Source organism: Melanostigma gelatinosum, assembly GCF_949748355.1.
Source record: "Melanostigma gelatinosum genome assembly, chromosome: 13".
In the NCBI taxonomy this organism is placed as follows: domain Eukaryota; kingdom Metazoa; phylum Chordata; class Actinopteri; order Perciformes; family Zoarcidae; genus Melanostigma; species Melanostigma gelatinosum.
The window spans coordinates 8,900,877-8,913,627 of record NC_136646.1 but is presented as its reverse complement, the minus strand read 5'-3'; the positions used below and the strand labels follow the sequence as shown (position 1 = coordinate 8,913,627).

The 12,751-nt window shown below is 43.1% G+C and overlaps 1 protein-coding gene across 1 annotated transcript in view; it reads right to left on the bottom strand.

Moving 5' to 3' along the window:
* Nucleotides 1-5,717: 5,717 nt before the first annotated feature.
* LOC306787235 (vesicle-fusing ATPase) overlaps nucleotides 5,718-12,751 on the bottom strand; it is a 45,877-nt gene continuing 38,843 nt past the window's right edge. Inside the window, exons 16-20 of the mRNA XM_079282327.1 lie at nucleotides 11,629-11,775; nucleotides 10,487-10,621; nucleotides 10,001-10,114; nucleotides 9,547-9,602; nucleotides 5,718-6,989 (exon numbers count right to left, since the gene is read on the bottom strand). Coding sequence (XP_079138453.1) covers nucleotides 6,968-6,989; nucleotides 9,547-9,602; nucleotides 10,001-10,114; nucleotides 10,487-10,621; nucleotides 11,629-11,775 — 474 coding nt within the window. The 3' untranslated portion in view covers nucleotides 5,718-6,967. The remainder of the gene's footprint in view (nucleotides 6,990-9,546; nucleotides 9,603-10,000; nucleotides 10,115-10,486; nucleotides 10,622-11,628; nucleotides 11,776-12,751) is intronic.

Here is a 12,751-nt window from a genome sequence, read left to right as displayed (position 1 = left end):
CTACAAACACGTCTTTTTGATGCACTTTTAAGAGCTTGCAGCCTCAGAGGTGTTTCGGCTTAACGGGTGACCATGCCGACTGGTGACCCTCAGCGTCATCATGAAAACAACATGTAGGTGTCTTTGTACAAGCCTTCGATCATTTCGAAATGCAAACTCATCTGTGTTCACTATCTACAACTATTTCACGTCAGTTATGACGAGCAACGGCGGACGCATTCGGATGAAAGTCACTAATCAACACAGCCGCTCGTTAAACTGAAACACCTGTCAAGATTCGGTCTGGAATCCCGTAGAACTTGACTCCACCATCAGAGCATCAAATCTAACGACCGAACTCGCATCAACCGGACATTTTGATGATGTTAACAGGGGGGGGGGGGAACGCCACTTCCATTGCAAACATGTGCAAACATACTTTTGATGACGTTGGCTGTAAAGGCATCAATATAGCGGAGTGTTGTGTACATTTTCTTTTTCAAATACTCTTTTTTTCCGACATAGTTTTTGACATAGTCTCGACTAAAGTGGTGGACTGAGCGACGACATTGCAGTAAACGGAGCAGATAGGAAAACACGCGAGACCTTTGAAAACTCAAAGAGAGCTACAACTTCACAGACGGCTCACCGGCCTCAGGACACAGCGTGGAGGTAAAAAGGCTGATCAAGATACGCTCCTGCAGCCGGACAAACGGTCGGTTCCACTTTGTACCTCTAATAAAGGAACGTAAAGAGCTTCTTTTATTCTGGAGCTCCAAGTCAAACCGTGAAACACAAACAATTTAGAAACTAGGGAAGAATATCATAATTTACCAGAGCCGAGGGCGATGTTTTCTAGCGGTGATCCATCAAGTGTGATCTTGGAAAGAAATTTGTTTTTGGCGAGAAACCGGAATAAATACAGTTGTTTGAAGGAGATGTTTTCCCCGCGATACATAGATATTACAGAAGTATGGGATGTATGACCCGTTTAACTTTACTAACACGAGCTCTAAGCAGCTAAAATAAATAAACTACATTAAACTACTTTTTTATCCTTTCGAATTGTGTTTTTCTTTTTGCAAATAACCACGATAACAAAAATACAAGGATAACATTTGGACATTTTTAAAAGTGTATACTGACTTCAGAGCGGTTGGAATCAATTTTTAGGAATGTTGGTGAAAAAAAATAGTCTGGAGCGTCGATAGGCAGCAATGAAAACAAATAACCTAATCTGGGCATCTCTTAAACTACATTTGCTCTTTTCTTTTACATCCTAAATCGATCCAAGACTCACAACAGAACTGAGAGTTCTGTGACCCGTTGCACCCCGACGGTCTTCAAATGTCTCGTTCATGTCCGATCCAACCAACACAAAGCGCAAAGACATTCAATTTAGATCAAACAAAAACACCAATTGTTCATCTCGAGGCTAAACTTTTAGCAACAAAAGTGCTGCTGTCACCGCGCGGTGATAGGGCTGGCGGATGTAGTTCAGTTGAAAGAAAATAGTTCTGACATGAAACTGCTCACAACAAGGTGTGTTACCGGGTCCTGATTTTATAGAGAGAGACATTGCTGTTGAGTTTTTCAAATGTATGTAAACTGATTTATATTAGACAAAAGGCAGACATCTCTAGTCCAGATATCTCCAAAACTAGGCAACTCACATCGAAACGATATAACTGATGAATAGCACCACAAGTAACGATCCCAGCAATCTTCAGTGCCTCTACCCTTCACTTCCACGGTACAAAGTGTCTCAGGCCGCAGTATGTGGGTTAACAGAAGACAATCACATCACATTAAATTAGTGTGCAAACTCAGTATCCCCCAGAAGTGGCCAACATGACAGACGACTCCTCCCACATGTCTGTGACGTGAGCGGGCCGTGGGAGCTCGGGGGGGACATGCCTCCACAGCCCCGGTTATGTAACTGATTTCTCTCAGACTGAGGCAGGCTGGGAGGGGAGGGGAGGGGGGGTGAGAGACTGGTTTTCTTCCTGCCCCCTCCCCCTCATTTCACCCCGCCCCGCTCGCTCGCTATACATTAAGCCTGAACCTCAGAAAACCAGGACACGGCCTTCCAGCAGCGAGGTATGGGAAAAAGGGGGGGGCAGGGGTGAGAGGGGAGGCGTGAGAAGGGAGGCGTGAGAAGGGTGTTAGCAACGGACGTCAAAAGAAGTCACGTCTGGCTGCAGGCAGAGATTATGGCTTTGTATGTGTATATGCATACATACATACATACATACATGCGTGCTGTGTTATACTTTCTTTGGTTTGCCATTCATTCAACACAGTTCAATCCTGATCGTCGGCTTCCTAAACAGATATTAATTCCATTGTTTAAGTCATTAGGATTTATTAAGTATTGTGTCAAAATAAATCCACTCAGACAGATTCTCCAGAGAGAACAAGTCTGAGGGAAGGACACTCGTAAAGATCTTTGCTGAAAAATCGAATGAAAGCCACCGGCTCCCAAAATCATAAGTGGGTTACTAGGGGAAACTCTTGTAAACAAGCTGAGTGCTTCCTGGGTAATTGTATGTGGTTCTGGCACTCTAGGGAAATATTATTTTTTGTGGTTCCACAGTTCCCAGTTGTGGTTATATGAGAGTTTTGGTTGTTTTTCCTTCCTGCCTGCCTGCCTGCATCTGTGGACATTCTTCTATATGAAAGCATCACATGCGCGTTTTTGGTTTTGACTGGATTGAGGAATATTATATTTGCTCAAAAATAAAAATGTGAAGTTGCAGAAGAAACCTTTGCTGTTGCAGAGTCTGGACTTTTTTCTTTTAGGTGAAAACCGGACGTTCCGAATGCATTAATGTACTCTCAGATGTTGGTCACCTACCTTCAACCCAGGGTGTCTCAAGCCGCGGCTCTGGACCCAATAGAACCACCTCTGATGGGCCCACCGATGAAGCCGTCGACTCTGCCCTCAACCTGGAAATGTTTAAAAAAAAATATATATATATATATATATATAAACACAACACATCCATCTCCTAACTGTACCTTCAAACCACTTACACAAGTGGTATTGTGTGCATCTCTACACACAAGATACCACGCCACAGCCCGTGGGAAGCAGCTATATAGGCTGGGAACCACATTTCGTATTTCATATGTCATGCTCTGTCCTTTAAAAACACATGCACGATCCATCCCAAAAGTCTTTTCAAGCATAATTTGACACACTTGGACCGACTCAGCCACGTCACAGCAAAGGAATGCGGTGGCCGCGCGCGCTACATATCATGCATTGGGAGGGCCACACATATGTAGAAGCACACGTATACATGGCAGCCTATACGCTCCCTATATGTTGGCACAAAGCCATGTCTCTGTACCAATTCTTCTCGAATAACGTGTCTCGCGCGGCCCGCCTTTTAGGGCAGAGTGTAGGTTAACAGGTTTGTTATTGGCAACGAGCCCGTAGTTCCGACCTCCACCGGCCAGTTTATGACTGCGACCCCTTACCTGACCCAGGTGCATCGATTTAACGAATAAAAACAACAGCAAAGAGGTAGAGCACATGGCAGTCAAACAGGCCCGAGCTTGCAGAGGTAGTTTTCTAAAAACCGGCGTGCAGAGGAAGCTTTAAAACACGTACGGGACGGTGACCGGGGCTTCTCCTCGTTAGCCTATATGTACAGTGCAGGACAGTACAGTACGGCAGGCCGGTGCAGCGCCCGGGTTGACATGAGGACAGCGCTCGCGTTGCATAGAGAAGCCCCCGCTGTACATTTCGCTGTATAGTGCGATAAAATGACACACTCACCAACGCTGGACTTGTGATGTAACGCCGCCTCTCGTGCCGTCAACATAAAGCCCGTGGACCAGGAACAGACGGATTAACACATGAGGGTGGGGAAAGGAAGAAAAAAACTAAAACAAATACGTAGAAATGCAAGCGAGTCCAGCTCGTTGACCGTCTCAAGCGGCGTCGCTAACGCTTCTCCTGGTGTTCGCCCCCCTCCGGTTCAGTCCGCTATCAGGTGTGAGGAGACGGGAGCGCCGTGTCTGTCAGGGACGGCCAAAGCCATGGCCACGGTCTGCAAAGGGGGAACTCTCTACTGCGTTTATTAGCTTTCTGTGCTCGGTCGTCCTCCCCCCTGCCTGTACAGTACGGGTGAATGCGGGTCAGGAGACGCGGAGCTGCCGCTAGAGAGGTTGTTTCGTTACCAGGCTCCACACTGCCCTCCACCGGTCCGCCAGGGGTACTGCGGCAGGAGGGAGGATTGAATAATCCCGCGAGCCTGGAGAATTAAAGGGGAATGTCTCCCGATTCCCCAGAAATGTTCACAGGCAAAACAAGTGGTGGGGAAAAAGAACAACATTCACACACAGCTAATAACTGTTCTTAAATACAACGGGAGCTGCACTTTATTTGACTGTTTTAAATGTATGCTACTTTACATTGTACTCTACATGTCGGAGAGTAAAAGTAGGCCATTTCCTCCACTACATTTAGGCTGACAGCTGTAGATGCAGGTTAATTCTAGGTACAACACGTATATCTTAATTGTTTTATTTGATGCATTGTTATAGATTCATTTAAAAAAGTAAGTAGCTCATAAGAATTAGCTCCACATATGCAGCAATGATGGCACCCGAAAAACAAATAACAATAATAATGTTGATGACAATAATTGGAATATTAACGCTATTGATCATAATACATACATACAATAATGCACATGGTAATACATATAACAATACCCTGAGAAGAGCACTGTTTACCGTTACACTTCAACCTTAATCCAACCAACTGGGGCCCCCACAGACCCCAGAGAATTCATTTTTGTCATATCTCACAGGCGCTCTATTCTATCATTATCTATCACCATCATCATTATTTAGCAATTTGTTCCTAATGACTTCAAACAATTGTTTTCTGTTTTAAATGTATTGGAGTCCAGTCAAAATCACCCAATTCTGCCGATGCAGATTAAACAGACGGACCTATCGAGTCCGCCATGGTTCACATGGTATCACACACCAACATGGAGGTAGGGGCGCTCCGCCAGTTATTTTGAAGGAGACAGACGTAAACGGAGCTGAAGATTCCCTCATGTCCTGACTGGTTGTTATAGCGTACAGTGCTCTGTAGCGCCCCCTAGAGGGGAGACGCCGAAACAGGTGGTGAGCAGGAAGTGAAGGGTCTGCAGGGACGTTTACCTGCTTGCTTCCTGACTCTGGAGAAGTATGAGTCCTGGTGGATATATATATATATATATATATATATATATATATATTATGTTATGCAATATAGACAATCTGAACTGCATCCCAAAAAAATATATTATAATATGATAACAATTAATATATATACAGACAATTTTACTCCCAACTTTTTACTGTGTAAGCAGCTATGTTTTAGCTGGTGGGGATGACATTACATTGTACTACTTGATGTACTATTGGGTAGTTTTATCTAAGCCAATGTACTATTATAAACCGATCCTATTATATGGATGTAAAACCTGAATATGCAAGTCACCAGTGATTATAGCTGTAAATGTATTGGAGTAAAAAAAAGATAAATGTAGTGGAGTAAAAAGTACAATATTCCCCTCTAAAATGTATTCTAGTAATCGTGTAAAGTACCTCAATATTGTACTAAACTTAAGTTACCGGTACTTTTCAAAACTGAAAATGAACTATATTTCCATCCTTCTGTCTACATATCCATCCATCACTAAATAAATAAATGAGATCAGACGAGCGGCTGTAAGTTTCTTTTTCCTGTGCATTTGTGCCGTTTTATTGCAATAATACATCTGCATGTTGATATATAATTACACACACACTTACCCCCTCACATCATCAATGGTCAGAACAAAACAAGAACTTTGGACGATAAGCACCAAATACATGACATGGAGAAAAAAAAGAAGAAAACCCCACAAATAAACCACAGACTGTCTAAAAGCTAGAATCAAATGTACGCACACGCACACACACGCGCACATTCAAAAGCACGTTCTGCCACCGCACACACACTCACGCACACACACGCGCTCTGACACACTGCATGCAGCGTTTGCTTCCCCACACACATGCACACGAGCGGACACAAGCTCGGGTTCCCACGAAGAACCGCCGAGATAAGTACTAAAGGGTTTTTTGTATTTAGTCGATGTTATAAGTGCGGAACATTTTATTTTTAAATCCTTAACACTGATGATGTTGCAGCTACAATACAGCTAGACTGAAACCGAACCGCACACAACACAGACAGACGGGCCAACAACCACATTTACTTTCACTGTTACAGTAACCTGGTAAAGTCAACATCTCTTGAAGAATGAGGAAGAAGAAACATTCTGATATATCGTTTAAATTATTTTCTCTATATATACTATGTACAGAACATGAACAAGTTACATACTGTAGATTTAAAGGGTCTACATTTACACATGGATCACCTTTTTTTTCTTTTTTACAGCCACTCTCATAGATTCAAACCTTAAATATTCAAATGCCTCTGGGGATTTGTGTCCGTTGTACTCTGTTCGTTCTGCTTGTGTGTTATCAGGATACATATGTACAATCTTTAGCAGGATGGGGGGGCTATGCAACGAATACAACAAATACTACAGCTGAAAACACACATGGATTTTTTTTGTTGTTGTAATTTTTGCACAAAACAGCACTTTTGTTTTGAATTATTTTTTTTTTTACAATCATCGATTCCAATTTCTTTACAGATAACATGTTTTTAACAGTACGACTTCCAGTAGTTTGCTGTGATGTGTCAATAAGTAAAGTCGATGAGACAGAGATATTGCCTCCGGAAACATGCTGAGATGACGAGGACTCGCGCGTTCCCCTCTTTGACCAGGTGTGTATTTAAGGAGATGGACGGACAGATGGGTGGACGGACAAGAGGAAGATCTCTTCTCTTTCTCCTCTTCCTCATCTTGTCCCATGGGTGCCTTGTTGGTGGCGAGATGTTTGCTTCACTCCTCCAGCCCCTCTACTCGTAGAAGCTGCGGTCACTAGAAAGAGGAAAAAGCAGAAGACGTGTTCAACAAACTCCAGTGTACTTACGCAACACCAACACAATGCAGGGCGGTGTCTTGTGCAAAATAAAATACGACGAGCAGGATTTAACCGGCTATAAAACAAGAAGAGAGCCACAATATAACACCGTCGCTCACTGATCTTTCGAGATGAATGCACTCCTCACTCTGTGTACGGAGGGTTGCCATAATACCATGGCGAGCCTCAATCCTCAAGCACACCATCCAAAAATACTGTTTGAAAGATTTCATTGGCTTTCCCTTCAGCTATCCACTGCAATATGGCCAGGTTAGGGTTGCACCAGCTATTTGTAAATGCAGTACTACTACGTTTGTGTCATTGCAGACATGGGAAAGATTCTTATGTCAACAAATTGCAACTCATTTCACAGGACAACTCAAGACAGTTGTGTGATTACAGAAATACTGCACATTGAATATAACACTGTATTAATCAGATAACCCAGAGATTACATGAAACTACCGTAGTGTTTATAATAATAATATATAGAGATAACGTGAAACTCGTAATAACTTGAACTTGGCACCAGCTTGTAAAGACTTCAGTGACGGGTAAATATGTTGCTATAAAACATTTGTAGCGTCATCCAATAAAAAACAATCAGCTATCGCAACAGGAAGTCATTGCAATTGTAGAATAACTGCTCGAAAATGTGGGCTCTTTGATGTGTATCAAATAGAACTGCCAGTCCTTTGTAATTGTGTAAAACGTTGTTTGATACTTTACATGGAGAAATATGTTTCAGAAATAGTAATATTCATGCAGTTTAAAATAGCATTGTTCAAAAACATAAATAATACGATTTATACATTTAGCCTGATATTTTAGGTTGCAAAACAAGGTTGATCAAGTGTCAGCTTATATACTGTATGTTGAACATTTGACATATTATCTCAAATGTACTCTGAAATCTAAAGGGTCATGTGCTAGCAAGCTAACTTTAGCTTTGTCAGTAAATGTAGTTGTCTGTGAAACAGTTACACGTGGCAGTTATTGGATGTAAATAATTAGTAACAACTAATCTCTACAAAATAACTGTTGCTCTTGCATGTGGTTTGTGTGGTACAAGCCATTTCAATTGAGTTCTGTGTTCATCTCTATTTAGTAAACATTTAATTAGCTTAGAAGTACGCTAAGTTTGAACATATGAAGAGCTGCTGCCAGCGACTTCTGAAACCTGGAGGCAGGACTGAAAAATGATATTCACAATATAAAAGCTAAAATATGCTAACAACATGCTAAGCACTCGATGGAATCGCTTCTGTTCCGAAATGAATACGATTGAGCTATAATGCGAATTTCTAGCAACAGTAAAGTAATGATGAAGGGGGAGTAAAAATGCAATGCCTGCATGACATTTGGAATGTCATGTTACATAAATTCAACAAATATTATGAGTGATGTCAGCTGTAGGGGCGGAAATATACTATGTAAGACACACAGGGGGGCGGGGGGGGGGGGTACAAACTTTCATGTAGGAATCCATTTTGCTGATGAAAGAGACGTGAAGATGGAGCTGGTTACTGCCCGGTGGTTTTACTGATGCAACCTTTCCTCAGTCGGATATATGACCAGTAGCTGTGATGGCTAACGTTAGCTAATGTAAGCTAACGTTAGCTAATGTAAGCTAACGTTCCATTGATATTGCTTTGCAACTGATACTACCGAGTTCATTTGTTTACTCTTCTCTCTTAGAATTTACTATCATCGTGTTAATGTCACTTGTGGCCACAGTAACAACTGTTGCGACATGATTGAGAACATGTACACGTGTTGTGTTCTTTTTAAATGAGACCACGGCGTTAACATGCTGTGTCACTCCATCATTTAAGTAAAAAAATGATCAGAGCAATACAAACATTCAGGCTGTCTCATGTGGCTCAATGGTGTACCGCAGGTATAAATGTTAAATAAAAGACTAAGAGAGAAATTCTGCCAATTTATTTGGCGAACAAAACTCCCAATCGCCCAACCCAGTCAAACACCATTTAAACAGTTACCTGAAGCTGCTACTGCGATCACATTTCTAAAGCAGAACGAAAACAAAACAAAGTAAATGCTACTCTAACGGCTAACTGACAAGCTACAAGGCTGATGGCCTTACCAGTGCACAGCGAGAGCGACCAACAGCTTTAAATTCGGATTTGATCGCCATCGTTCAACCTGGTGATTGCAAAAATAAAGCTGTTAAGGTCAGTAGTTGGCGACTGATTGTTAGCCCTTTTCTGCCATGTTTGTACTTCTCTGTGTGCAGTGTGGAAATACAAGATTTATTGCCTTTATGAATATGCGTTCTTATGTGTGGCATTACTGAGCCATGTTCAAAGTACATTCTATGAATGGTGTTTATAGAAATAACAATATATATCTAGTCTAAAGAGAACAAGCGGACAGGGTGATACAAGGAGAAACATAAAAATGGACTGAGATGAGAATAAAATAAGAGGGTTTAAGTTGATGGAAGCTGTTGGTAAGCAATGACAATGATTGTTGCAGAGCGGTCATACTCACGCCCCCTCGTCTCTGAGCAGAGACAGGAACTTGGTCACTCTGTAATCCGCCGCCATCTGGAGACAGTGAAAGAAAGCAGAATGAGAGAGAGCGATTGAAGAGTCTGGACAATACAAACAACCAACAGTAGCCTGGTCTGACTCACCGGATGTAGACTGTGGGTATAAGTCTGCCGCTTAGCTTAGCTTAGCATGAAGTAATAAAAACAGCTGGAAATGGCTAGCCTCGCTCTGTCTTAGTGGAATACTTTTACCCCAAAATGACCAATTGTATATCACTAACTCACCCCGCGTAACCTTGATATGTTGAAAACTTTTTCTCGCATGACTCCAAGGTGAACAAAGAATCCAAAAACAGAGAATAGTCTTGATGAATGGGGGCGTGCTGTCTTTAGTTTTCTATTGTCCAACCCCTCGCACATCACAGCGTCACTGCTTCGGTGAGTGTCCTTTACCTGCAGGGACATCTCGATGAGCACGAGGAGCTTCTTGATGCCGATCCACACTCGCTTCCCTTTGAGCTGATGTGCGATGCTGGCCCGCTCTTTATCTGTGAAGCTCCCCAGCAGCTGTAAAGACAACAAAGACATCAGAGAGGCAGAGACCTTCAATTCTGCCTTCAAAATCTCCAACCGATGAGCAAAATGAAAAAGGATCGGCCGGTGAAAACTAGCCCCTTTAATTATGTTTAAGCCACTTATATTTTTTCAGTACCTTGAATGAAAGTATTTTTTTTCCCCACACAAAGGACACAGTCGGTTGGTTAGATGAGCCAAGAGGAACCAGTAACTTGGCTTTGCAAACAGGAGTAAATCCAGAGAAAAAGAGCCGGCCAATCACTGAACAGTGTGTCCATGATTGGGCGGACAATCACGAGCATCTTCACCTTCAAGCAACTGAATGCGTTGACTGCATTAAATCGAATGCGCGGCCGTTCATACCTCTAAAGCGTCGACGAGCTGCTCCCCGGTGGAGATGTTGGGGACGTGGATGGTGGTGCTGAAGGCGTCCAACATCTCCATCTCCTGCAGCACGTCCTTCCTGCTGGTGGTGCCGATGATGAGCAGCTTCCGGCCCTGCAGGGAGGAGTAAACACTTTGTTTTGTCCCTTGGTGACAGCTATAACCACAGGCGCGGAGTAGATTTTCATTTCAGCATTTATTCGGGTTATGGTTGGGTAATTCTGAGACAAACAAATACACTGTCCCAGCTTTTAGCTGATCTAATTAAAAAGAACATGTATCTAGGGCGCCTGCTAAATTTAATTATGTGTTGACGCAGTAAAGCAATTATATAATATACTGCTGTCCTCTTAAAGGAACAGTCCACATTTTGGGAAACATGCTTTTTTTTTGCTTTATTGTCATGAAAAGATCCACTCTCATATCTGTCCTTTAAATATGAAGCTAAAGCCAGCAGCCACTTAGCCTAGCTTAGCATAAAGACTGGAAACGTCTAGCCGGGCTAGTGCGCCATGCCAAAAAAATAGTTCGGCACATAACCTCCCCAAAACTACAATGTGTCGTTTGTACACGTTTACATTTTTTGTAGAGATTGAACAAATGGCTTGCAGTTTCCCTTTGTTTCCAGTCTTTATGCTAAGCAAAGCTAATCGGCATCTGCCTTTTCATCCTCATCATCCGTACAGACACGAGAGTGGTATCGATCTTCTCATGCAACTCTCTCCAAAAAAAAGCAAGTAAGAATGTTTTTATAATTTGGTGATTATTCTATATCGTTCTTATTGGGAAGAAATCCAATGAGAAGACCAAAAACAACAGCGTTTGTGAGATTGAGTCAAAATAATGTGGCTCAATGACTGACGATGGAGCTTTAAGGCACAGAGGAAGAAGAAGAAGATTATTGGTTTCGATCTTTCTGTGCTGATTTGTTGACAATATGTACTTTGTAGCAGCTATTCTGAACCGGAGTACCATCTAGTGGACCGTAGCTGTACTGTCCTCTGTTTTTTATTTATCAATCAGAAGTGGGAAATAAGCTACAAAAGGTTGAGAACCTCTACTCTACGGTGCACATATAGTAATAGTAACAACATGTATACGGGTGTCAGATGAACTCTGACCTTTGGCGGAGCTTTCTTCAGCAGCACCAGCAGAGCCTGAAGCACCAGGTTGGAGAAACGAGGCCCGATGGGGACGTAGTCCAGCAGACGCTCAATGTCATCCACCACCACGCAGCTGAGCTGTGACTTATAAGCATCATCGAAGACCTGAAACAGTCGTGAGGGAAGGACAAAGGAGTGAGGAAAGGGGCAAAGGAAAGACAGGCAGGGAGAATAGTCCCATAATCTATTGTCTGAATGCAAATGTCTCATTGTTTGCTGACATACTACGGGGTGTGGCAGCCGGGGTGGGCGAGCCCAGGGAGTAGTGATGGCAGGAAGATACTACAGACTACCAGAGAGAAATGGATTGCACTTTGCACACGCTCCCTTAGTGCCAGCAGGCAATCAGCGCAACAAGGCACACCTGAGAGAGCCGGCCAGGGGAGCTTCATGGGCGGATATAAAAGGAGAAGGAAGATGTGAAGTCGAAGGAGTAACTTAGGTGAAACCATTCAAGACGGTGAGATATTGTGAGACTACTTAGCCACCGACCCTGGAACGGAAGACTACCCCAACTGGATTGCCCCCGGCTACTGACCCCTGCTTGGAGGAGAACGACGCCCCTGCCCAATCCCTGGACCGTACGAGAATTGCGCCTTGTGTATCAGACCCCGGAACTGCACCTAGACCCTTCTCTTGCTTAACGGACTTGTATTGGCTGTGTGGCTGCTGTGTCGTTACCAATACCCCAGTAAAGTATTTGATTGCCACGTCTTTAAGTCTCCGTGTCTTTATAAGTATTGCATATTGTCCAGTAACACCCCTGACCACCCCGGGGGCTGTTACATTGGTGGAGAATGTGGGCATTCTAACCGGCTTCTGGACAATATCTAATATTTATATTACGCGTCGTATCGACATCAAAATGTCCGCGCCCAACCCTGTGCAGGAGCTTCTCGCAGGTCTCATAGCCAGCAATGCGGAGACTCAGAGGAGGCACGAAGAGGCAATGCAGATGCAAGTACAAATGCTGCAACTTCAACAGCAAACACAACACCAACACCACCAGCAAATGGAAAAATATATGGATTTGCAAACCAACCAACAGGAAGTGAAACGACTGGAGCGAGTGAATCCCTCG